General features: G+C 39.8%; 1 protein-coding gene across 11 annotated transcripts in view; it reads left to right on the top strand.

Moving 5' to 3' along the window:
* Nucleotides 1–26,303, top strand: part of LOC127586467 (GRB10-interacting GYF protein 2-like) — a 90,463-nt gene that overhangs the window by 13,160 nt on the left and 51,000 nt on the right. For 6 of the 11 annotated variants that reach the window (XM_052044454.1, XM_052044456.1, XM_052044448.1 and 3 more), the window contains 6 exons: nucleotides 5,849–5,984; nucleotides 17,997–18,059; nucleotides 18,961–19,090; nucleotides 21,150–21,245; nucleotides 24,026–24,137; nucleotides 25,379–25,487. In XM_052044454.1, coding sequence (XP_051900414.1) covers nucleotides 18,019–18,059; nucleotides 18,961–19,090; nucleotides 21,150–21,245; nucleotides 24,026–24,137; nucleotides 25,379–25,487 — 488 coding nt within the window. In that variant the 5' untranslated portion in view covers nucleotides 5,849–5,984; nucleotides 17,997–18,018. Of the gene's footprint in view, nucleotides 1–1,991; nucleotides 2,074–3,944; nucleotides 4,090–5,848; nucleotides 5,985–17,996; nucleotides 18,060–18,960; nucleotides 19,091–21,149; nucleotides 21,246–24,025; nucleotides 24,138–25,378; nucleotides 25,488–26,303 lie in introns of all 11 variants that reach the window. The other 5 variants (XM_052044452.1, XM_052044457.1, XM_052044455.1 and 2 more) reach the window with 3 other exon arrangements.

Here is a 26,303-nt window from a genome sequence, read left to right as displayed (position 1 = left end):
AAGTACACTGTTGCTCCACAGTGTACTTCACACATGCAGTAACCATTTGTGTGGCTTCTTGTATGTCTTTTTGAAATACAACATACAAAGGTTTCCTGTTATCCACCCTGATGCTTGCCGGTGGGGGGGGGGCGGGGGGGTCACAGTCTCAAAATAAGGGGTGGCCATTCAGGACAGAAAGGAGAAAGCATGTTTCTTTATCTAGGCAGTGGTGATTCTTTGGAATCTGTTACCCAAAAGGGCTGTGGAGGCTCAATCACTGAGTAAGTGAATGGCAAAGATAGATTTTTAGATATTGGGGAATTGAAGGATGAGGGATTAGTGCAAGAAAGTGAAGGTGAATTAGCCTTGATTTTACTGAATGAAAGATCAGGCAGGAGGGGCCAAATGACCTTCTATTTCTTATGGTCTTGTGTTACAGCAGTTAAGCCCATTCGTGTGCTTAAGCATTAGTTGTCCATGTGGTGACTGGGGTCTGTAATCTTCCTTAGTTGTAGGGCTCAGGAAAGCCGGTACTGGATTAACTTGATTTATCTGGGGAGATTCCATTGCTAATGGCACACATTGCACTGTTCAAGGAGAACAGTGAATTCTTGTGAAGTGATGGCTTTGGAGTAATTAAGGGATTTCTGTGACAGCAAAAATAGCATGCAAGTTCTTCTGGCAGATTTTAATGTGATTATAAATTGGTTATCACTTAATTGCAATGTATATGGTCTGAATGTGTTGAGCTACATGAGAGAGTGAGTAACATTGACCTACAGACACGTTTAGAATGGGAAATGATCTCACTGAGATATTCTAAGAGGACTTATCATGGTGGATGCTTCATAATGTTGGCTGTAGGCTGTTGACGCATAGGATCAGCTACTGTTGAATGGTGGAGCTGACTTGGGTGAAGTTGGGGGTGGGAGTGCTGCTGCTTGGTGCTACAAGGCTTGCTTTGAGTTATGCTCTTACTGCTAAGTTAGGAAATGGGCAGGAGGTTTGTCACAAATTTATCAACCAGTAAGAACATAATGGGCTGGGAGAGATTCTTACTCAAGATTAATGGTCATCGGATCAGGAAATGACGTGGTACATGTGTATTTTTATCATCAGTCTAGCAATTTTGGTTGGTGCTAGGCCAACAGTGAAACTGGATGACCTTTACTAGAGTCTGTTTCAGACAGGTGGCAACAAGCTATTTTCTTTGCTGCTTTTTCTTAACCAGTCAATAACTCCTTTTTGCTTTGCAATTCCATTGCGTTACTGTGTCTGAGTGACTGCTCTCCATGGGTGAGTGTTGGATCCTGAAATTGGCACATCATTGGGAGGTGTGAGCTTACTGATAATTCTACATTCAGCTTTTCTCATCTATGCTGTATGTCTGGAAGAATTATCCACTTTCCCTATGCAGTTTACTACTTTTTCCAGATAACTATCTGTCTTACTGTTTCTGTTGGGGCATTAAACTTGCAGTATTATTCTTTAAATTCAATTTGTTCCCAAACTATTCAGTACCGGGAATTAACAAAGCCAGTATCAATTTTGAGTGCCCATACCTACCTTTCTTTAAAAAAAAACTTTTTCTAGATTTGCATCATTGATATTGCCTGTAAACTTCTCTAGCCTGATCATGTTCTCAAGATCCCAATAAGGTAATGGGAGAGTCACATTATTTGAAATAATGATTTCTATTGGTTTTCCAAGAAAAATAAATTCTTCACTCTTTATAAAGCAAAGAATGCTACAACTTTTGACAGTTCTGTCATGTGTTTTCACTCTTGAAGGTCCTGGTGAATATACCCCTCGGATCTTAAAATAGTAATTGTTTCCTCATTTTATTGATTTCTTATTCAAACTGTTTATAATTGTTTGCAGCTGAGTTAGCCTTCTCTGTTCCAATTTATTGCCTAACTTCTCCACAATATACTTCATTGCCAATCTGCTTATTTGTAGTTGCTTACTGTCCTGTTGCCAATTTTCTTTTTCTTTTTTCTCCCACCCAGTGATACTGAGACCAATTGTAGTATCCTTATCGCCATCCTAGGTGACAAAAAAAAAACCAGCTGAGCCTCTGGGGGAGACTGTGTAAGTACCCACTTCAAATAGTTCCTTTTAGAAAGAGAGCGCTGATTAGTCTTGTTACTGCTCCATACTATTCATTTTAGGACCCTTTCAGTTACAAATCTCAATGGAAATCTGCATTTAAGTTACTTAAGCCTTTTGCCTCATGGCTCACTCTCCTTCAGGCATGCTGTCAAATTTGATAACCTTCTCTGTATAGTTCTCCTCCAGTTTCTTTAGAAGTGATTGTGTGGTTTTAATTTCTTCCTCATCTCCATTCTTTCCTCTAAGTTATTCATAACTTGATTAGGTAATCAAATTGTTTGGGGTACCCAGAGTTAGTGCTGAGGGAGTTACTGCTGTGATGTCTTGAGAGCTTTCAATTCTCCCTTTTAAAACCGCAGGCGTTCTTCATACTGAAGGTTTACAGATCTGTGTAGCTGTGATATGTCTGTCATAATCTGCAAAACTCAGGGCCAAGAACTGCACAGTGAGTTTATTGGAGCACCACCACCTGCAGGTTCCCCTCCGAACTGTACATCATCCTGACTTGGAAATTATCATTGCTGGAATTCTATCCAACAGCATTGTGAAAGTACCTTTACCAGTATAACTGCAGTGGTTCAAGAGGGTGGCTCACCACTGCTTTAAGGGATGGTGGTGAATGTTGGCTTCATCAGCAATGCTCAATGAATGAGTTTTTTAAAAAAAATGATTTGGATTAGCCTTATTTTGGCATCATGGACATGTGTTGAATGGTCTCCTGTACACACACACGCTCACATTTGCAGCACAAAGTAGATTCTGGAGAGAAAAGTTGATCAAAGGGATACTCATTGCATAATGTCGAATGTCTGTGCTTGAAGACAGAATTTATCACTGTGCTTGTGATTCATACTTAGGGGGAGAGAGGATGTTGATGGGTTATTGGTATCTTTTTAAAACAAAAAGTTGCTAATTATGTGAAGGAACTATTTGGACTGAAAAGCTTATTCTTACCAGAGTTTCTATGGGGCAAACTTGTGTGAGAGTTGCAAATGAACATTCAGCTTGATGGGCAGATGCTTCAACATCTAGCTGTCCTGATGATCAGTGATTTTTAACAGTAGCTTGTTGGTGATTCGTCAACATTTTGGAAGGCCTGTGGGGAAGCAGCATGCCTAGGAATTGGAAATTAGTATCTGCTTTGGTTGGAGTGTAGTCAAAGATTTCGTATTCTGGTGTTAAGCTGGCATGATGCCACAACTGAATAGTAGGAGCCACAGGACAGCTTAGCTACTTGGGGTTCTTGAAATGTGTCGTGTGATATGTACATATTTGTGAATACCTACCTGTTCAGGTAATGGAAATTCACCATCCCAGAATTCACAAATCACTACCCAAAAATTTGAGATGTGGAATAAAATTTGTTCTTGCAGAATTAATGTTTAGTTTTCTCCCCCCTCGACTCTCATTTCTTGGTGCACACTCAGATGATGTGACTTTTGCGTTGTGGAAAGTTGCTGTACAGACTGTTTTCCAGGAACAACTCGTCCCCCCTCCCCCCGGGTAATGTGATGGTCATCTGTGATCAGTAACTTTATAAAGGAATTAAGCTCAAGAAATGTTTGTTACCTGTTAAAATGTTGTAGGTGGGCAGTTGCTCAACCAGTGTTTGTTGCTGCACTATTTTGTCTCTCAAATCCATTGGGATTCTAGTGAGAGTGAATGGAGGCTGCCTGTTACCAACAGTTATCTTTCTCTTGCTTCAGGAGCTATAATTGTGGTCAGGGTAAAGTGAGACTTTCCACAGACTGACTGAAATTTTCACCTGGGGGTGTGTTTGATACAAACCTCGGGTTCTAAAAGTGAATTAAGAATGTGTTCTTGACCTCTCACCCTTCATTCTGTTTCAGTGCAAATATAATGACAGTTATAATGGGATTCTGTTGATCTAGCCAAAGCTAATGGTAATCTACTAGACACAAACCTTTCCCTTGTGCACCTTGCCAAAGTCAGTGAGAAAGGATGCAGTGTGTTTCTGGCTGCTTGGAGGTGCAGGTACAACATTTGAATTATTTTTTTTCTTGCCCTTCTCCCTAACTGGTTTGATTGATACTTACCACTTACCATGTCCATGTGTGCAACTTATTGCATGTTAGGAGAGAAATTGCCAGCTTGTGTTTTTAAGCAGTCGTGAGATACCTGGCTGAGTGCTTTCTATCCCCCCAGATTCCCTTCCTACTTTCTTTCCCATTGTCACCTCAACAAATTAAATCCAGTAACTTTCTCTTCTTTCCTACCCCTCCCTCCCACTGCTGATCACATTGAGACTAATGGATCCAGCAGAGAGCATATTTTAGATGCAGGGCTTTCATGTCTGCATAGCCAAGGAGTTGCTACCTGCTGGTTAAGCACTTGATGAGGAGGGGACGTGGGAGGTGGCATGTGCTATTTTTAACTTCCTCTCTGGCTGATGCATCTGCTTGACAGGACTGCTAATGGTGGTATAATGTGGGTGAATTGTGGGTCTGTTTGAATGGCCAAACCTCAATCCTTTATGAAAAGGAGTTGCTGACTCTAGTTTCATTTCCACATAGTCAGTAATTTGTCTACTATGGAAAGTTGTATATAATGTACTAAGTTACTTAGCCAGTTGTGCCCTTTGCTTATGCTCTTATTAAACGAGGCAAACAAAAGTCTGTGGCTTTCTGCCAGACTTGGATAATTTCACACAGCAACAGATTGCAGAATATCTGCTGATGTCATCTCAAGTTCTAATGCTTGCTATTTTAGTAAGGGCTTTCAGGGCTGTTTCTAAACATTCCTGTGATGCAGAATTGCATAATTTTGCCTTTAGATGTACCACTGCTATGTGTAAAATCTTGACCTGTGCTTGACTCTTGACAAGTTGAACCCTGTGGGCTGTTGTTTAGCGGAACCTGTACTAATGTGTTGTAGTTCGTGCATAATTCCTAGCGCTATGATCCTTCCCATTCTCCAACCCCTCGCACACTTCTGCTCCCAAACAAATCTCTGGTAGATGTACAGCAATTCCAGCTGAATATTTGACATTTTGGTGGGTTGGGCTCATTCCAGGTTCCTATTTTAAGGCATTACATGGAGTGGAGTTTCAGCCCAAAGGGTTACTCACTGTTCTGCAGTAGCCAAGGCTAAAACAATTAATTTGGAGAAAGAAAAGACACTCTTTGCATTTATATAGAAACTTTTGCATCGGTTACGAAGTAGTCACTTCAACTATAGGACTTCCAGATTAAAATTTGAGATTAAAATGGCAGACCTGTCTTTTGCATATTATATAAAAGTCAGTCTTTTCATTAAGCATTTGTATACCATTCAGTGTGGGTTGATTTTTCTATTCCTGTTTTTTTATCCCCCCCTGGACTCCTAACCATTGCATCATTAACAGCTTTTGACAGGCAATTCTATACAACCATGATTCTAAACAAGTTCATTGTTTCCTCTTCAAGCATTTTATCTTGCTTTTAGTTAAGTACATTTTCACTTGCATTGGGTTTAAATGGCTATTTGCCTACCTGCATCATACCTCTAATTTGATTTCCCACTTCATCTCCAACAGATTCTACATTCTCTCCAGTGGTACTGTACAACTCTTGCAATTTTTGAGTATTGATTAATGCCTGCTGTCCCATCATTAGAGCATTTTGCTTGGGTGTGAGGGTAGTTACCATTGATTTTATCTGGTAGCTTTCTAATCTCCATAATCCAAAAATAAATGTTCAGTAATGTAGGATGCGGTGAGTCTTGTTTCTAATTGAGAACTTTGTCCATTTTTCAGTGAAGCAAGCAAGAGTTTTTTTGAACCATAAGAGGGATATCATCAGACCAATTCATCTGTTGTTGGCTACTCAGAACAACACACCTTGGGAGTCTCCAACGCTGCTAGTAGGTTGGGGACCTGACCTTGGGTCAAGGTATGTGACACTCTACTATTCCATTGTGTTATGGATTTTGTATGGATGTACTTGCCTTACCCAGCTCCCTCACCAAATAAACAAACTCGTAGTGATTTTTTTCTTATTTTTACACCCCGTTCCTATACCCCTGCAAATGTAATTAATATTGATGTGTAAGTTTGAAGTAAAATGTCTATGTAGTATAGTTAAAATTTTCAATGTGGGGCACTGTAACATGGTGGTTGTGTTACTGAACTAGAAACCAGAGACCTGGATTTTTGATCTGGAAACATATTTAAAGCTCAGTACAACTGTGGAATTTAAATTTGGTTATTAAATCTAGAATAAAAAGTTACTGTAATGTTGACAAAACTGACAGATTGCTGACTAGCATCCTTCAAGATACCATTCAGTTTCTTTAATCTTGTGGGTCATGTTGTGCGTTAAGTTCTATTTGACAATGACACCTTTGACATTTCACTTCACTTTACCCTCCTTATAATGTCCTCTAGGCATATCTGGTTTCAAAATTCCCTAGTATTGATATCCTGTGTCATCTTCAGTGTCTGGTTAATTTAACCTGTACCCTGCCTTGTTTTCACTGAAATTTTACTGTGTGTAGTCCAGAACTTGCTGTGTTTTGACCAGATAACTTTCTGTTACTTTGTGGAGAAACAGTGGCCCTTGGATTTACTGGTTCATCTGAATAAGTTATAACCACCTGACTGGCATTCAAAATGTAAAAACTCTGCAAATTAGGCAGTGTTTGCAGTAGAGAAAATGGAGTTTGATGGCCTCTTTGTTGAAAGTTCATGGACTTGAAATATTAACACTTTCGTTCTCCACAGGTGCAACCTAACTTGAATGATTTCCATCATCTTTTTATTTCAAATTTCTAGCATTCTAGTTTTATGTCGACTCTACTAACAAGTTTCCAAAATTAGGACAATGAATTACTTCTGTAATGTAGGAAACACCATCACTGGGACTAAATCCCTATCCAGCAACTCCGGTGGGAGTACCTGCAGCACATTAAGGTGGCTCACCAATACTACCCCTGGGATAATTAGGGCTAGGCAATAAATTCTGACCTTGTCCATGTCATCTGCGTCCCACAGTATGAATCTTAAATAAGTGAATTAGTGCAAAGTAAGTTCCTCCTTGTAATCATGTGAAAACAAGGCAAGTATTCCACTTCTGGCAGTGATGATTGAGGAATAATTTGTATACTTTATATTTCCTTGTGACTTAAATGGGCTGAAATAACATCCTTCTGAGTCTCTGCTGAGTCACAGAGCAATTCCTGTTCTCTCACCAATTTTCCCTGGAAATCTATTCTTTCTATATTCCAATCAACTCTGCCAAATGCTAGTTCTGACACCAGGAAGACTTCTCTTTTTCTCACCTCTAGATCTTTGTACTGCCTGAGACAGCTGATATTCAACATAATTTCTGAAGTGGTGTACCTCTGACGGTACTGTTCCTCAGTACTGCACAGGAAAACTAAATAGAAGCAAACAGGGCATTTGGCCCCATATCTGCTCTATCGTTCAGTAAGATTCTGTCTGATCTTTTACCTCCGCACTGCTTTCCTGTATTAATATTTCCCTTAATTTCTAAAGATCTGTTGATATCTGTATTGAATAAATTCGGTGACCAAGCCTCCACAGCCTTGTCTGGGAGTAAATTTCAAAGATTTACTACTCTATGGATGAAGAAGTTTCATCTCGTTATTCATGAATGGCTTGCTTTGAGACTGATCCCTTGGTTCTGGATGCCCAGCTAGGGGGAACCTCAATGAGCTGCTTAGAATTTTATGCATTTCAGTGAGATCTTTCAAACTTGAGTGTAGGCCTAGTCTTTTGTACAACAAACCTGCCAATCTGGTGGACCCTTGCAGCACTCCCTCTGGAGAGAAACATATGATGGTGCATGAGTCAGACTTAGCACTTTGGACAGAGTCGGAAGATTAATCAACTGTCAAAGCCAATACTGGAAATGCTGTTTCGGACAGTGCTGAATGAAATCTTGGCACAATTGGCAACACTTTACTGAAGGAGAAGTCAGCATTTCAATTTATTTCTAGAATGAGACCATTAACCTATGCTGCTGCTGCTCTGCAGCACTGAAGGAATACTTTATTAATTTTACCTTTCAGAGCCTGGAGCTTTTTGTGTAGGCCCGAAAAATTCCATGTTGCAACTGTAAGGGGGGACAAGGCATTATTCCTGGTCAACTTCCATCGATCAAAGTGTATGAAAATGGGCTTCTCATTAATCCATTTGCTACATTGTTGGAGCATTTGTCCATATAACTTGCTTCAGAGAAATGTATTTGAAGAAGTCTAGTTTATCCAAAAAGAATTTCTTGGCAAGTATATTTTTAAAAGTTGGCTTGAAGTGCAGTAAAACAAATCATTTTGTGACATGAGGTTCTTTGTCCCATATGGATTGGTATTTTAAGTATTTGTGATGTGTGCAGGTCACAATTCTTTCCTTCCATTCCCAGCAAAACCAAAATGTGAAATTAATATGGAGGAAACATGAGGTGAAAATACTTCATTAAAAATGTTGCTTTGTATTCCGAAATCATTGTTCAATTGAGTGTTAAAGATTCTCTGGGGGAGTACACTTTGCTTCACATGCCTAATTTGTATTTAGAATCAAAGGATCTTTAAGACAAATCCCCAGATGTCTTCTGGCAGCAAATCAGTTTTTTAAAATATTCCTCCTGAGTTTGGTGGATGAGGTCCAGAATTTTCCAATACTCTGGTGATGCCTGTAGCATTTGCCACCTTAATTCATTTGTTCATGGGACATGGATCTTTTGTCATTTGTTGTTCATCCCTAAATGTCCAGTGAACTGCCCATGCCCTCGTCTCATTGCTGCCATCAAGCAGGAGGTACAGGAGCCTGAAGACCCACACTTCAAGGTTCAACAACAGTTTCAGCCATCAGGTTCTTGAACTGAACTGAAAAACCCTAATTCTACCTTTGACTATGTTTCCCTCAACTTGCATTAATATTATGTTTATTTTTGTTTATTCTGTCATGTAAATTGTGTATAATTTATGTTGATCTAAGTTTACGTAATTTATGTTTGTCATGTTTTGTAATGTACTGTGCTGCTGCTGCAAAAAGCTAATTTTCATGGTATTTATACCCTTGGTATGTATGCCCATGACAATAAACTTGAAACTTGAACTGAACCTTTTCAGAGAGTAGTTTAGAATTAGCCACATTTGATGAATGTGGAGTTGCATGTGGATCAGTTTTGAGCAAGATTCGCAGGTTTCCTTTGCTGAGGAACGTTACTGTACCAGTACCAGCAAAATTGCCATCTGCATATTATGTGCTGAGTTTGCAGGAGCACATACAGCTCTGGACCCAAACTTCAGAGGTGATATTTTTATGATGGCATTTTTATTGTAGGGGGCCTGATTTATCTTTTGTCATTACCATAAGAATATATGTCATATTTCAGCAAATACCATTTGTGCCTAGTTAAGGATGGAGCTAGGGCATATGTGTACCGGGGCAATAACAATGCCGTTTGTAGTCTCCTGAAGACTTGGATCATCAATCAAAAACTGATTCAAGACACCTATAAAGCCTTTTATTCTTTGCAGGAAAAAAGTTATGTTGTATCTATTCCCAAGGCAATTTCTGCAACTTTTTCCACCATTGAAGAGGCTAGAACCATAATATCAAAAATTTTAGTTAAAATGGATATAAATCAGAATTTATTCGTGAGTTCTGTTGTAGTATTACAAACAATAATGGGTGTCTTTTAGTTTGACTGTTTCTGTGTCCATGAAGGAAAAGCCTAGGTGGAGTGAGAAAGTTTGGAAATCCAGGTAGACATTATTTATAGCTAATGGAATATTTCTTTATCTTGTCTGGAATGAATAAGGGAGGAAAAAGTGCTTTATCTGTACAGAATCTTGTTCTTAAACCCACCTGGAGCACAATGTTCAGTTTTTGGGAGCTGTGGCCTTGGGCTTCAGCACAAATTCATCAGAATTTTAGAGGTTTGAAATTGTTGAATTATGATGTAGGTCTTTGACTTTGTTTGTATTTCCTTGGAAACAGAAAATTGTTTGCACATATAGTACAAACCTGGAGCTGTCTCCTGGAAAGGTTTTGGGTGCTAAGGGTCATTTGGAACCTTCGAGATTGAGATTAAACTAAAAGTCAAGTAACTTGAGCATTGATAGCAAATGTTGTTGTGGTACCCACCAACCATGATGTGAGTGAATGGAAGAGAAGGCTTTTAAGATCTACCACCTTTTTCTGTTCCCTCATCTTCAACATGCATTCCTTCCCAAATCCTAGTTTTTTTTCTAACAGTCAAGTCTGTAAAGACCCAAATAACTGGCAGAAGTAAACTTTTCATAGTCCTATGTGACTTGAAGATACTTCCTTGCAGACACCAAGGAATATCTTGGTTGGGATGAAGAACTGCAATGTTGTATCTATTTTAGAGAAAGTCTAGATTTATCTAGTGTGTTTGGATATGTTTGTTTTCATTAGTTCTGGGACTGTCCATTGGAAAGGGGCAGGGGAGTGGACTTTATTGTATGTGTGTGAGGTAAATTGATTGCAAGCCATCAGGTTTCCGCAAATGCCCATTAGAGGTACATAGGTGGTGAGTTGGATGTTGGGGGTGACCTCCGGGTCAGAAGGAGAAGCAGTAAAAGCAAAAGTAAGGGTGGAGCATTTGGGGATGGGGTGGGGAAGGGTGCATTGCAAATCTATTGGATCAGTGCAGATGTGGGAGCTGGTACAAGAAGCAGCTGTGAAGTGGGGAGCAACAGTAAATGCTTGAGGATCCAGGAATGTCACCTATACTGTAGGTGAGATAGAATAGTATTGATCATTCATTGAGGGGGCACTAGCTCTGAGTGGAAGAACATCATTAATGCATTATGTGTTCTATAAAACAGCGTATTTGTTACTTCAGAATAAACGCAAACTCCTCTGGTGTCCTTCCCCCAATAGCAATTCAGATAAAGCAATTGCTTTTCTTGCTTTCAACGGTTGCATGGGTGGAGAGTGGAAGGCAAAGAGGATAATTAATTCTCAATGGTCATTTGACTGCTTTGCACAAGTTTTCAATTGACCCTCATATCTTCGAGTCTGCTCCAGCGAAACTGTCGCGTGGCAGAGAGGTTATTTCTTATCTCTAACCTTGTGATATTTGTACTTGTCCTCTAGTCGCTGTCCAAGTTAAATATGTTGTTTATTTTGACCACCTCTATATCTTTCCTCACTTTAACTGCAGGTAATGATACAGCTATGGGGGCAGGCCCTTCTGCCTGGTTACTGACGTTCATGTAGTTTTTAACACTCAGAATGACGCAGCACAAGGTGCTGTTAGAAAGCTATTTGCGTGTGCATTTGTGGTTGGTGTTCAAGTGGGAAAGGACCAGATTTTTCTGGGAGGGATGGTTAAGGAATTGCACAAGTTTCTCTGTTCAGAATTTACTTGTGTGCATTCATGATAGCAGCTTCCAATAAAGTTCATCTCTCTGCCCCCAACCTCCCCTAAAGAAATAGGTTTGCTGTCAGTAAACATTTTTTATAATAGGTAAATACTGGAGCAGTTCAAATATAACAAATGTTAGACTTTTTGAGTGCAAAATACATAATTAAAACCACAGGTGATCAAGGCAGATAAAAGTACATTTGTCTGCAGAACTTGGTGTGGGTTGGCTTTACGTTTAGGACATAGAACATAGAAAACCTACAGCACAATCCAGGCCCTTTGGCCCACAAAGCTGTGCCGAACATGTCCCTACCTTAGAAATTACTCAGCTCCATGTACCTATCCAAAAGTCTCTTAAAAGACCCTATCGTATCCGCCTCCACCACCGTTGCTGGTAGCCCATTCCACGCACTCACCACTCTGAGTAAAAAAAAAACTTACCCCTGACATCTCCTCTATACCTACTCCCCAGCACCATTAACCTATGTCCTCTAGTGGCAACCATTTCAGCCCTGGGGAAAAGCCCCTGACTATCTACCCAATCAATGCCTCTCATCATCTTATATACCTCTATCAGGTCCCCTCTCATCCTCTGTCGCTCCAAGGAGAAAAGGCCGAGTTCCCTCAACCTGCTTTCATAAGGCATGCTCTGCATTCCAGGCAGCATCCTTGTAAATCTCCACTGCACCCTTTCTATGGCTTCCACTTTTTGTTGAAAAAAAGGATTGGTCCCTTGCTCTTCACCTTCCCAATGCTCGGGTTATGAAAGTACGAGTGAAGTATTCTGGTTAAAATGTGTAGTATTTGATTTGGTGCCACGATCTCCAGTTGGCCATTTATTTTACCTGAAGGTGTTTGTGGGTCTCTGGGGTTTAATATACTCTGCCCCTCCTCCCTGGAGAACCTGTCACATGTTGCAAAAGGTGCTTTTTTTCTCCAGTTTTATTGCCTAGCAGTTTTTGTCTGATAAAGACTTCCTGTAAGTCTCTCATGAAGAAAGCAGGAAATTATCAAATGCTTCACTTGCAATCCCAAATCCCTTGGGCAGTTTGTTTAGAAGTGCTTTCAAAAAGGAAATCTTAAACTAGACTGATGAATGGAGGGGCTCTAATTAGGTCTGCAGAGTGCACTGATCTCAGCTGAGATGTAGCTTTCAGTGCAGTAGTTGCTGGATTAGAATCCAGATACCCACACCTGATTGCAATTGTCCTGGACCATTGTGTGGAAATTGACTGGAGATTTCTTAGTTATAGAGTTTTCCAGCACAGAAATGGGTCCTTTGACCCACCACATCCTGCACTACTTCAGACTCCAAGAGACTACAGTCAGCCTTCAGTATATTCCTGAAGAATGATCACTTGGAAAATTCCTAGGATTGAATTCCCTAGCCCCAAATGCACAACTTTTTAAAGACTGCCAGTCCAAAAGCAGTAACCATCTGGAAATGATCCAAAAGGGATGCTCAAAGAAAATCGCTTTGGTGGCTGCACATTTTGATGCACTTTGCTTGATTCTCTGATAGCTACCGCTTGTCCAGTCAGCACTTGTGGGACATATTCACCTGCTTGAATTTGGCTGGTAGAGTGATGTGGAAAATGATGGCACTGAAAGATAATTAAGGATGCAGAAATACAGCAAATAATTCATGGGGTGATAGCACCTTTTTTCATATCAGAAGAATCCCACATTCCTCGTCTATCTGTAATAATAGCTGGGGAGTGTGGAATTTAACTGGGACCTTCTGAGTGCCACTAGAAAATTACTACTGTTGAATTTAAATTGATTTCAATGTGTGTTGATGCAGGAACTTGGTACCATCACAACATTTGCAACAACTGATGAAAACTAATGTTTGAAGCAGAGATTTGGCTGAAGGATCAGGGTTCCTTTTGTTTAGATGTGATTGAAAGGTCCCATAGCAGGACTTGGAGAAGCAAGGGATTCTAATATCAGGACAATACTTACCCGTCCCGAATCATCACAGTCTTGAGTGACTGTTTACCTCCACTGTCTGCTTGTGTTGCTCCAAGCAAATTTGTCATATTTTCCTACAAAGCACAGACTGCAGTTCAGAATTAGTTCACTGCACATTACCTTGGGGTGTGAAAGATGCCATATAAATACTCATCTCTCAGGATTTAAATTGGGTCTACATGAGTCCCATTAGAATTGCCTGTTGCAGTAGAAGTACATTCCGTGGTTGCAACTGATATTCTTTAGGGAAAGCGTTAGTATATTTTGTTTTCTACTTTGACTCCATCCTTGGTTTTTAAGTAATGCTGGGTTTTGATTTCCACTGATATTGATGGCCAGTGTAGTCATCCTTTGCATGCAAGCTTGAGACTGATTCTATTTGACCACACGGCATTGTAGCTCTTCCTAAGCTTATTCCTACAGATAATACTAGTGCCCCAATTGCAGTTGCATTTGTTGCGTAAATTCAGCATTGACTTCAATTGAAACTGCAGTCTACTTTTCCCCATTTATTTTCTGTCATTGGAGGAGTTCATTTGATGACCCAATGGGCCTAATATTGAAAGGAAGAAAACATGGGTAATTCAGTAATCTGAAATTCATGGTGAAAACTGAATTCACTTGTGCCCTCAGATCGAGGATCCTTTTTTTTGTTCTGTTTTAAAAATCAGTGAGAACCATTGTAATGCGAGTAGAATCCCAGCAAGATGACTTTTTTGTTTGTACCTTCCTGTACAAGATAACTAATTCTTGTATCCAGGTTTGTTGCATGCTAGAGAAATCTGTGGAATAATATTGGTGGTGGCTATTATGCTTTCTTTCCTACATTTCATAAAATGGCAACACTTGTGCTTGTGCATTTCTGCTTGATTCAGTAAACTACATTCTTGCTCCTGAATCGTAGAGTTATAGACCTGGAGAAAGTCATGCAGCTCATCACAGCCAGGTCTTTGAAGGAACTACCAGTAAGCCCCTCTGCCCTATTCCCCTTAGTGCTGTAAATTTATTCCTTCAAATAAATATCAGATTCCTTTTTGAAAGTATTACTAATTCTTCTTCCTCTACAGGCAGTCCATTTCCGTTTACAATACTGCATAATGTTCATTCCTCTGGCTCTTTGGTAACTTTGGCTTGGAAACAGTTTCCTATTTACTCACTGAAAAACCCTTCATGAATTGTGGACAGTTGTCTAAACTTGCTCCTCTTTTCCAAGGAGAACAACCCCAACTTCTCATGCCAGGTTCCTGCCATCATTCTCACTGTTTTTGGCATGCTTCCTCAAGTGAAGTGCCCTGAACTGAAGTCTCAACAACTTGATCTGAGAAGCTAGACAATATGATATTGTTAAATATCACCGGTATGCCACTTTTGAAATTTTAGATCTCGGGGCATGTTATGGAGGGCAGGGAGTTTACCTGATTGGCATTCTTGGTTAGCATTCCCCTCTCAATCCAATGCTATCCCCACTGTACATGCAAATTATCTAGTCATTACTGTCATTGTGGTTTGCTGAATTTTATGTGACTGGGTTATGCTTGAGTACATCACTGTACCAATTCATGGGCTAACTAAATTGGGCTGGTTTTACAGCGTCATATATTTAAAGTGGTCGGATTTGACATTTCAGTGTGCTACATATTGGTTCTATCTTCCAAGAAATTCTGATGCTTCAATATAAATGGTTTTCCCTGAGTAGTTATACTTGAATGGTTCGGATTTGTGTACAATATATTGCTGAAACTATATAGAATGTCTGTGTAAATTGGTGGATGTGATTAAATATTAGTTGTGACAGATTTGCCAAAATATTCTGATTGGGAAGGGGGAAAATTAAGACTTGTGGGAATGAAAGTTAGCAGTAGATGAGCATTCAGGACTTGCATTACAAATGTGCATTTTAATCAAGCTAGTAATACTGTCATAAGGTAGTAAACGTAAAGTGCTATTTAAGTGGCTCTGATTCCACAAAAACAGCTTCTGCCCTCTCCATAGTTCTTCCAAGTGGCTGTTGCTCAGGTCTGAGCCAAAAGTGTAGTTCTCCTTAAGCAGTTTCACTGTGGGATATGTTACAGCCCAAGAAAATGAATCATGGAATTAGCATAATATTGAATAGTCAGATTGAAGTAGAAAGTGAACAGGAGCCGGTGCAAAGTAGACAACAGAATTTGAATGATATGAGGACTACAACGTTTTCTGCAGGATCATTGGAATTCCCAAACTTGGAGGTGACGTAGACCTAAGGCAACGCAGGCACTGGCAGAGATCATTGGTGAAGGGCTAGAGGTTGGCTGCCTTTTATCACAGCTTGAAAGCTCTGCTGGAGGTGAGCAGGATAGTAAGAATGCAAACAGTCTAGTTCAGCTGGAGAACTGCATGTATTTTCCAATTAATTAGTCACTTGTACATCTGCCTTGGCTCTAGAAGCTCTTGTGTCTGAATCAGATGGTTGCTGGATCAAGCTGCACTCCAGACCCGTGAAGTCCTGCTTCACTGTGGTATTGAAAGAGCGCTACACTGTCAGAAGTGCCAACATTCAGATCAAATGTTAAACTGCACCCAGGTTGTCCTAAATATAATGCAATATTCACTGCTTTGGGTGGGGGAAAAAAAACACGGGAGTTCTTCTTGATGCTTTGAGCAATATTTATCCCCAAATCAGTACAGTTAAAGCAGATTAAATGGTCACTGTCTCATTGCTGTTTTGGGAGTTTACTGTGGGGGAGAAGTTAGCTGCTGTGTTTTCCTACAATGGTGACTGCATTTTCAAAAAGACCTTGACTGTAAAGTTGGGTTGTCCTGAATTGTGAATTGAATATGTGCAGTTTTTATATGTGTGAGCTGTAATTAATTGAAGTGTCTGGTGACTCCCAAGGCATGGACAGGGTTAGAATTTTCAGTGCTATTGCCCATTTCTCACATTCTCTTCCCACAAAGTCCCACATATGAAATCATTGCTGTAGTATTTTAAGCTTGTATTCTTTGAATACATCACAGGAATAGTTTATTATATCTACTCCAAATCAAAAAGATTGCAACAAATTCATTGCCAGAAAGGTAGTAGCAATTTTATCACAAATTGGCCACATGTCCTGGAGGTAAAAGTATTAGTTTAGGGGTAAAGTGCTTGTAATTGGGGAGTTTAACTTTCCACTTTGATACTGGGCTGAATCACTTAGTTTACAAGTTAGTGTCTTAGTTTTCATGGGAAAACAGGAAATATTACTGAAATTAATTTCTTTTTGTATAGTTATAGGTTCCCTTCCCTCTTATGAAAGTGATGCTTTGAGGCCATTTCTGGTACATTTTAAATGCATGTATGTTCTGACACTTTAGTATTTTGAGCCTTTAAGAGGTGCCCTGTTCTGTTTTGTGGGGATAAAAATACGTGCCAAAATGGGAGGTAACCTCTAAGTTTACAACATTAATTTATGATATGGAGAAGTTTGTAAAGAGTGGTTTGAAATGGTCACTTTCAATTAGGGCTGTAATCTTACTGGAAAACAGCTGATTCTTTCAGCCTCAAGGTTAAGGTGATTTTTGAGTCATTTATAACACAACCTAGTCATGCCTTTCACCTACATCTGCTCCCCCAAATCTTAAAATAGTAACTTGTACTTCGTAAAATGGTGTTTTGATGATAGTTGATTTTACAAAACTGCTGTGCTTTGGAGGCACCCTGTGTTGTTTGTGCTTAACGCTAAGGCCTAATGCTGTAAACTGGTTCTTTCAGCTGACCATTTACTTGTCTGGTGTATTTTTTTGCCACTAAATCCAATGCTTACAATCTGGTTGCGGAGTTTGGTTTCAGAGAGCACTGCGTGGCCGATAGCTCTGGGAATTATCATAGCCTGTGATTATACTCTGCCATCAGACATCCTTGTGCAGGCTATACTGGAAAGACGTGATGAATAGGAGCTGAAGCTTCCCACTGTCCTTTAAGCATTACCTTAGTATTTCTGCATAATTTGAAATAACTGAGTGCATGATCTGGGTATATTAGTGCAGTCACCCAGTACTTGCATAAAAATAGTATGAGAATCTAGATATAAAAATGAATTGTTACTAGCAATTTGTCTTTTTCTTAAAAAATTATTTGCATTGTTGGTGGCTCTTATGGGCTGTTTCATTAGGTAGCTGTTGACGTAGCTTATTGTGGTATTTCTTAAGCTTTTCCTTGCCAATATTCCCATTCCCTAGTAATCCCTTTTCAGAAAGCAGTTATTTCAAGATTTGTGTTTTGTGGGTGGTGACGAGCATCTGGTACATAATTGAAGTAGCTTTTGAATCCACAATTTCCACCTTGGGTGAGAGCGCTGTCTTTGAGCCAAAATGATAATGGTGCCCTGTGGATTTGTTTTAATTCATGACAGAGTGCCAACCTGTGGCACTTTTTCATAGGCAGGGCAAGTATACATCAGACATGGTGTTGCCCAAGGTGGTGATTGAGCATTTTGTATTAGCTGCTTTTTAGAGCAATCTCCAAACTGGCTACTTAAACGATGTAAAACAAAGCTTGTCAAATTGCCTAATTTCTTAATAGAAATGTATTTTTTGTTTTTAATCTTCTAGAGCTGTTGTCAAAGACAAGGAAATGGCAGCAGAGACTCAGACACTCAACTTTGGACCAGAATGGTAAGGGGTAATCTTTTCAGTGTTGCAGTTAGGAGTACTAATGGGGCTATTGGGTAATTCAGAGTATGTAACCATTTGTGTCTGAGCTGTTTTACTTTGGGTCTCTTGAGCACATTAGTTGCAGTGGATTTTGGCTTGATTTTTGGTGAAGGTTAATGAATCTCTTGGTGCAGGTCAATATCACCTCAATAAGGACAAAATATTGTACTGAATGTGCTGCACTTCCCCATATCAGTGGGGTGGTCTTATTGAATTAAATTTTCATCCAGTTATCTTTGTGCAACCTAATTGAGTCCAAAATGAGCTTGCCCATGCAACATTCTTTTTAACTACTTGCACCAGTACAGCAGACTGTCTTTAATTCTGCATTCACGTCCTTGTGTCAGATCTACCCAAATGAGTGTTGTGGCACCTGTGAATCTTGAAGAGGTGGAAGAGACCCTTCAGCCCTTTGTGCTTTTGCCAGCTCTATCCAATTTGATCCCACTTCCATACTCTGATTTCACTGATAACCTTTTCAGTTATGTGGATACCCATTTTATGGGTCCAGATCTTTTCCTTGGAATAAGAAAGCTAGAAGTCATAGGATGGAAAAAACAAATAACTGTGGAGCAATTCTTCAACAGTATAGTTTTTAAAAAAAAAATGCCCTGCCTGTATCTCATTTTAAATAATGTGGCCAAAGAACTAGAGAGAGGAGCGCTGAATAAATTGTGCATTTGATTCCTTCTGATTTGTAGCACTGGTTGTTATTTAATAGTTTACCATTGTCTCCAATTGTTCATTCATTGTTGGATGGAGTTTGAGTTTTCTCTGTACACTAATTGGTTTTATGCTGTAGGTTTCAAGGATGTTGCTATTATATAGGTATGTTTTTGAATTTCATTCTCTCTTACTGCAGGCTTCGCGCATTGTCCAGTGGTGGAAGTGTTGCGTCCCCACCTCCTTCACCTGCATTGCCAAAATACAAATTAGCAGATTATCGATATGGAAGAGAAGAAATGCTAGCACTTTATATGAAAGATAATAAGGTATGTTCAATATTATTTCAGAAATTTAAGTTCCATTTGTAGTGTGTCACTAACTGTCATTTGTGGATCCAGCAATTTTTGTTTGTAGAAAGGTAACTAAATAGCTGGCTGTGTTATGTCAAGTTATCATCTCTGAGCATTTTAGTAGGTTGAATGAACATTGTGTGACAATTGGGACATCTAGGAAGTGGATGGAAATTGGTTACTGATGTTCCATGGATTATGAGGGTCCCAGACATAGAATTGCAAATACTGTTTGATTTGGCTTAGTTGGGTGCCTCTCCATTTATTTTGGCACGACCTTCATTTACCTGGTTAATTGGAGTTAAAATAAATCTGTCTTCTGCTGTTTTTATTTGTGAGTAAGATTTGGGATTTGTGTTTAATTTGAAGTAAATTCCTCAACAGCTCTGCACAATTGTGATATTCAGTCTTTCAATCTAGGAAGCTGGTGCACTTCCCTCTTAGCTGCAGCCCTGTACCAGCTCTTTTGCTTTGCAAATTAACATAAGTAATACCATTAATTCAGGACTAGCTGAATTTAGATTGAAGAGATGCAGATTGGTTTAAACTGATTAGAACTTTGCAAAGTTGGTGATTGAAGGTGAAAGACCTTGACCCCAACATGGGATGGCACATTCCATTGCAGCTTAAAGGCTTTGCAGCTAAAATTCAGTGGAGAGGCAAAAACTTAAATTAAGAATCCACAGGAGTAGGACAAATTCATTGGCAAGCACTATTGAATGTGCCTGTATGAGAAAGAAAGACATTGCATCCATTTGGCAGTAACAGGCAAAATATCTCCTATCAGCAGTGGCTGTACAAGTGCTTATGGGGTTAGGAAGATACTGAAACTAGAGTGAGTGACACAAAATATGGTTGAAGATGCACACTTGGATGTTAGCAATCTCCTTTGTGTGGTGCTGTGATTGCTGTGGGAAAATATTTTAATCAGGGTGAGGATCCAAGGATGATATCTATATAATGCATTAATGCAAATGTTCTTGAAAAACAATATTGCAGCAAGTTCTGACCCTCGAGCCCACAGAAGAAGTGAAGATTATTGAATATATTGTGTTTTATAAATGTGTAATTTTGATCTTTGACTGCAATAAAGCGGAACAGATGCCAGAGTATTGAATTTAGTAGGGTATTTAATTTAGGAGCCAAGAGGTAATGTTGCAGCTATATAGGACCCTGGTCAGACCCTGCTTGGAGTACTGTGCTCAGTTCTGGTTGCCTCACTACAAGAAGGATATCAAAGCCATAGAAAGGGTGCAGAGGAGATTTACAAGGATGTTGCCTGGATTGGGGAGCATGCCTTATGAAAACAGGTTGAGTGAACTTGGCCTTTTCTCCTTGGAGTGACGGAGGGTGAGGGGTGACCTGATAGAGGTGTATAAGATGATGAGAGGCATTGATCGTGTGGATAGTCAGAGGCTTTTTCCCAGGGCTGAAATGGTTGCCACAGGAGGACACAGGTTTAAGGTGCTGGGGAGTAGGTACAGATGAGATGTCAGGGGTAAGTTTTTTTTTGCTCAGAGTGGTGAGTGCGTGGAATGGGCTGCAGGCAACGGTGGTGGAGGCAGATCGGATAGGGTCTTTTAAGAGACATTTGGATAGGTACATGGAGCTTGGTAAAATAGAGGGCTATGGGTAAGCCTAGTAATCCCTGAGGTGGGGACATGTTCGGCACAGCTTTGTGGGCCGAAGGGCCTGAATTGTGCTGTAGGTTTTCTATGTTTCTATGTTAGTATTGTTTGTCCATTCACTCTGCTGTTCTTAGTTCTCCCCACCCCCCTTCACTCGCCCCAACCCCCCTTTGCTGCTTCTCCCTCCATCACAACTCGTCTCACAGCAGCATAGAAAATTAGCAAGCCATCTTTGGCACACTCCTTTTGCCTCCCTGAAGTTTTATGGTGTAAGGTGGCACTCCAAAACTGTTTTTAGCGCTAGTACATGTGACTAGCAGATCAGGGACTCCAAGCAAATGAAACCAGAAGCAGAAGTTACACTAGTGCACATACTAATAACAAGTTCCTCATTTTAATTTTGCCAGGTTCCTGAAGAGTTGGCGGATAAAGAATTCCTGGCTATTTTACAGGATGAGCCACTTCTGCCCTTGGCACTTGTACCTCTTACAGAGGAAGAGCAGGTGGGTGGTAATACAATTTGTTTACAGTAAAAGGATGCAGATATTGTTGGATAAAGTGCTTAAGTACTATATTTTTTCCCTGAGTGGTATAGGTAATTGTATGGCAGCTAGACTTGCTGAAGGTCCCTTGTGTACTTAAACTGGGGCATTGCTGATAAACTCCAGCTACTAAAAATGGAATAGAGACAACTCGTTTAGATGTTGTAGTTACTATCCTGCCCCCCCCCCCCCTCCCAATTTGTTTGGAAGGTAGACCACTTTAATATTTAATTGCGTAATATCTGGATACCTGTGCACTTAAAGAAAAGTTGGGACATTCCTTGGTTTAATTGTGTAGATTGTGCACTGGAGTCGGAAGTTTCCAGGCTGCTGGCAGCACAAACCTTCAAATGGCTTTGATTGCTTTGGGCAAATGCAAATGAAGTTTCTTTCCTACTTTCAGTGCACTTTAGGAGAGAATTAGGTTGCCCAATCTTAATTATTTTTGAATTTCTATTTAAATTCAAGCTGCCTGCAGGGCGCAATATATATAGAACAGGTACTGTGGATAAGATAAGATCAAGCTGAAGCTAAGGTTTCATTAGCCTCTTTGGAGCAATTTTTTTTCCTCTCTGATGAACAGCAGGTTCAGAATCAGGTTTATTATCACTAATTTACATGCCGTGAAATTTGTTGTTTTGTGGCAGCAGAGGTGGCTTTGGAAGGGTATGGGAAGGTGTAGGTAGGCTAGAGAATGCAGAGCTCCTATCCAAACCAAAACTTCCTTGAACACATTCTTAGATATTCCTATTCATTACTGACCTTGATATGAACAAATTGTCTGATATATTTACCCTCAATGAACAAATAGTGAATTCACTGTGAAGTGCTTTGGGATATCCTGAAGACTATAGATGAATGCTAATTTTTAAAGGAGAAATCAATAATTGGCACTAATTCTGTGTAGTCATATTTTAGGCCAGATAAAACATGAGCAGAAATAAAGCCTCAATTGTGGTGACACCAGAATTGTAACTAATGTTTCCAGTATTGTAGCTTATTTTCCCTCTAACTTTATTTTACTCGTTGCAGCTACAGATGCATGCTGAACAGTAAAGATTTTTCGAGAGCCAGTATCTCTGTTCTATTTAAATGATTTATAAGTCTTGGTTGTGTGTTGTCAGGCAGGGAATTAGGTGGGCTGAGTGCTGGGACTTCGAGGAAAGGAGAATTGCAATAGTGGATTCTGAGCTTCTCACTCCCAATGGCAAATGTGTGTTCCTTGGGAGGAAGTGGCTGGATAGTAGTTACAAAAAAAAACTTGTGTTTGTAATAGTCTTGAATATCACTTTCAGGGAATCTTGAAGCCAATGAAGTAGTTTTTAAGGTGTAGCCGCTGTTGCAATGCAGCAATCAATTTGCATCGGCCTCTGATGTGATAGTGATTGTACCTCTCGTTAACATTGAGTGAGGCATAGACATTGACCAAGGCTCCAGGGTTAAATCCTCTGCTGTTCTTTGAAATACAGATATGGACCTTTTAAGTCATTGAATGTAGTATTTTCGGAGGAGGTCCAAGAACTCTTGAGCTATATCTGACAATGTGCTTGCAAGCTGTATCGTTACTAACCCCTTCATACTGTGCTGATTGTTGGCTATTTAAATCAGTGTAGAAACAAACCTAGATCGTGTGTAATTTTAATGGAGAAGTTGAATGTTTGTTACCTTTAATAATGGTCTAATTACATTACTGTGGATGCAACTTCATTGACCTGTCTAAATCATGGGTGCCATCATAATTAAATGAACTAAGAAAATACAGTTATACTTCAGTCCCACTTTAGCCAATTTTTTTACAGCAGCTATTCTCAGGAGAATATATGCTGATTTGTAGAGGGTTACAACATGCAGATCGACTAGTTGATGGTTGAAATTATTGAATAAACATGGATTCAGTGCAGCTTACAATAGGTAAACATGGAATTAATGTGCAAGATAGTCATTGCGATAGATGTAGCAGGCTTTTTTCTGGGAGTTGCTGTTAGCATTGATATTTAAACATCTTCTCTAATTGTCCTCCAGTGGTGACCCCCCCCCCCCCCCCACACCTTTTTTTTTGAACCATTGCCATGTTTGCGAAGGTGCTTCTGTGATTATACTAGGGAGTGAGCTTTGGGATTTGTACCCAATAACACATTCGTTTCATTACATAGACTGTATTAGTTGGTGTTCCAGTGGTAGAGGATATGACTATTTAGAGTGCCAATGAGGTGGCTTGTTTTGCTGTTGATGGCTGAAGCTGCCCTTATCCAAGTTATTGCAGAGCATTCTGTCAAACTCCACACTTGTAGTCAAAAAAAAATTCAGGAGGTTGGTCCCTGGCTGTGGGCAACCCAGCCTCTGACCTGCCCTTAGAACCTCGGCATTTATGTGGTTGCCACAGTTAAGTTTCTGTTCATTGGTGATCAAGGTATTAATAGAAGGAGATTGAGCAGTGGTAATGCTATTGAATGTCAGAGAGGTGTATTAGATTCTCTCTTTCTGGGGTGATCATTGTCTGGTATTTATTACCATGAATGTCATCTATCATTTAGCAGCCCATGCTTCAATATTGGCTGAATCATGCAGGTCCTGTACATAGAATAAATGGCAAATGTTTGGACAAAATGTCTTTACAGCCTCTACATGAGGAATGTCCGGGTCACACCCCAACATGAGACTGTTACAAAGTAGAGCTTAGCACTTGAAAGCGTTTATGAATTTCGTTTTAACCGAGATCTTTTTTTTTAAATCCTATGCAGAGAAATTTTTCAATGTCTGTAAACAGCTCTGCAGTGATGAGGTTGATGGGGCGGGGAGGAGGAGCCCCACCAGCGGGGGTGGTCAGAGGCAGAGGTGGTGCCAGGGGCCGGGGTAAGTAACCAAAGTTTATACAAACCATAAATTCCCAAAATAGTGAAGCAAGCTAGAAAGCAGCTTAGAACCCAAGTTCAGAATTGGTTCACGAGACCCCTCATTCAATAAGTTTATCCATACAATGCCTGTTGTGACAACAATTATGATATCTAAATAGTGAGAGCTTATAGAGCCTGGAGATGGAGGCATCCGCATTACTTGCAAAAGGCTTGTATGCAGATACAACCAGCGATTAGGTAATTTAGCCATGCTATTGCTAGGGAAATTGAATATAACAGTGGAGAAGTTATCCTTAGTAGGATGTGGGTAAAACTATATCTGGTATACTGGGTACAAGCATTATTGGTCTCTTTATTTAAGAAAGATATAAATGCACTGGAAGCAATTTACGGAAGGTTTATTAGGCTGATACTGGAATGGGCAGGTAGTCTTGTGAGGAAAGGTTGGACAGGAAAGGCTTGTAACCACTAGAGTTAAAAATTTATACAAGATCCTGGGAGGTTTGACAGGGAATGTGAAGGGGATGTTTCCTCTTGTGGGAGAATGTAGAACTAAGGGTCACTGCTTATAAATCACCACCTATTTAAATCATGAGGCAAACTATTTGCTGAGGGTTGAGAGCCTTTGGAACTCTAAGGGCAGTAAAAGCAGAATATTTGAATATTTTTAAGGCAAAAATAGATACTTGATTAACATGAGGGTGAAAGTCTACCAGGAGTAGAGCTTGCAGTCGAAGCAGCCATGATCTTATTGAATGGCAGAGCAGGCTTAAGGGGTTCAAGGAACTACTTCTCCTATTTTGTATGTTTATATACACATTCATATGTTCCACAAGCAATTTTTAGTTTTCATAAACTGCAATTGATGCAATCGTCAATTAACTTTAAATCAGAGACTCAGATTATTGTTAACTAAAAATAGTGATATGCTGCAAATGTGAGCATATTCAACTTTGAGTTATTCTCCTCTTTTTGTTTTAATTGCCTCTTAAACCTGGGGTTTGAAATTCTCTTTTGTTCATTATTCTTCATTCAATTTGAGAAGCATTATGTTGTGTTTGTTGCTCTACTGGAGACAATTTCAATGCAGCAAAAGTGGAAAGGTAGTGTAGAGGCATAACTCAATATCTTTGGGCCCCGTACTGAAGAGATCTTCGAGGATCTTTTTTCATTGGTGAATGTATTTGGGCACAGTGTTCGATGTATCTGAGTACTTTCACCTTGCCCCTTTTTATACAGGTCGAGGAAGAGGAGAAAGCGGTTATTACCAAAGAAGTTTTGAAGATGGAGAAGGGGGGTTTAGCCGTGGAGCACGTGAAATGCTGAGGAGTCAGAGCTGGGAGGAAAGGTAAGTGTCCACAGGTACTGTGTACAGTTTGAGGATTAGAGCATCTATAACTTGCTATAGGTAAGATGTTGTCCTAGACATTCTTGGTTGTCTTGAAGCAGTTTAGAAAAATGATGATTGTTGTTTAAAATTTACCTCTTAAAGTGAAAGCTTTCCTTGGTGTCTGTGGGTGGTGGAATTGATGTTGCACAAAAATATGAAATTTTGACCACCAATTTTCTGAGCAGATCACACACACTGCATAGGCTTTCCAGCGGAGTGAGTACTTGGGTGCCCATTGACATGTGGTGAATTCTTTTTCTTCCCGGTTCTAAGTAATAGAGAAAAGCCACTTGCAGTCAGCCAACCGTTTTGCTGGTAAAGTTCAGCAAGCACAGTACAAATGTTTGTGAACGTTCTCACTTTTGTCCTCAAGATAAGCTCCCTTCTTTACATTTGGTGGTAGTGCCTTTTTTCAAAAGGGGTGTCACTATTTTGATTTCTACATCTCTGGTGGTTCTTTTAATACAACTCTTAGGTTTGGGTGTTAGAGTTGGAGAATAGAAGATTTTCTTGCTACCGAGCAACAGCAAGTTCAGAAATTGGATGGAAGTTGAGAATGAGATTCACACAGAGCTACCTCCAATATCTATACTTTGTTTTGAAATATTTAATGAGCCAGTCTTACCACTTTACCGTCTGTACAAGGCTGATGATTGGAAATTTACCTGATGACCATCTGTGCTCATTGAGTTGATTTGTGTGCCCAAAGTGTGCAACTTAGGAACTTCTGAATTTGGCTATAGAATGTTGTCCTTCCCAATGCTGGACTAGGTG

Source organism: Pristis pectinata, chromosome 37 (assembly GCF_009764475.1).
Source record: "Pristis pectinata isolate sPriPec2 chromosome 37, sPriPec2.1.pri, whole genome shotgun sequence".
Taxonomy (NCBI): Eukaryota; Metazoa; Chordata; class Chondrichthyes; order Rhinopristiformes; family Pristidae; genus Pristis; species Pristis pectinata.
The sequence above is the reverse complement of the archived record's forward strand: the minus strand, read 5'-3'. Positions and strand labels throughout refer to the sequence as shown.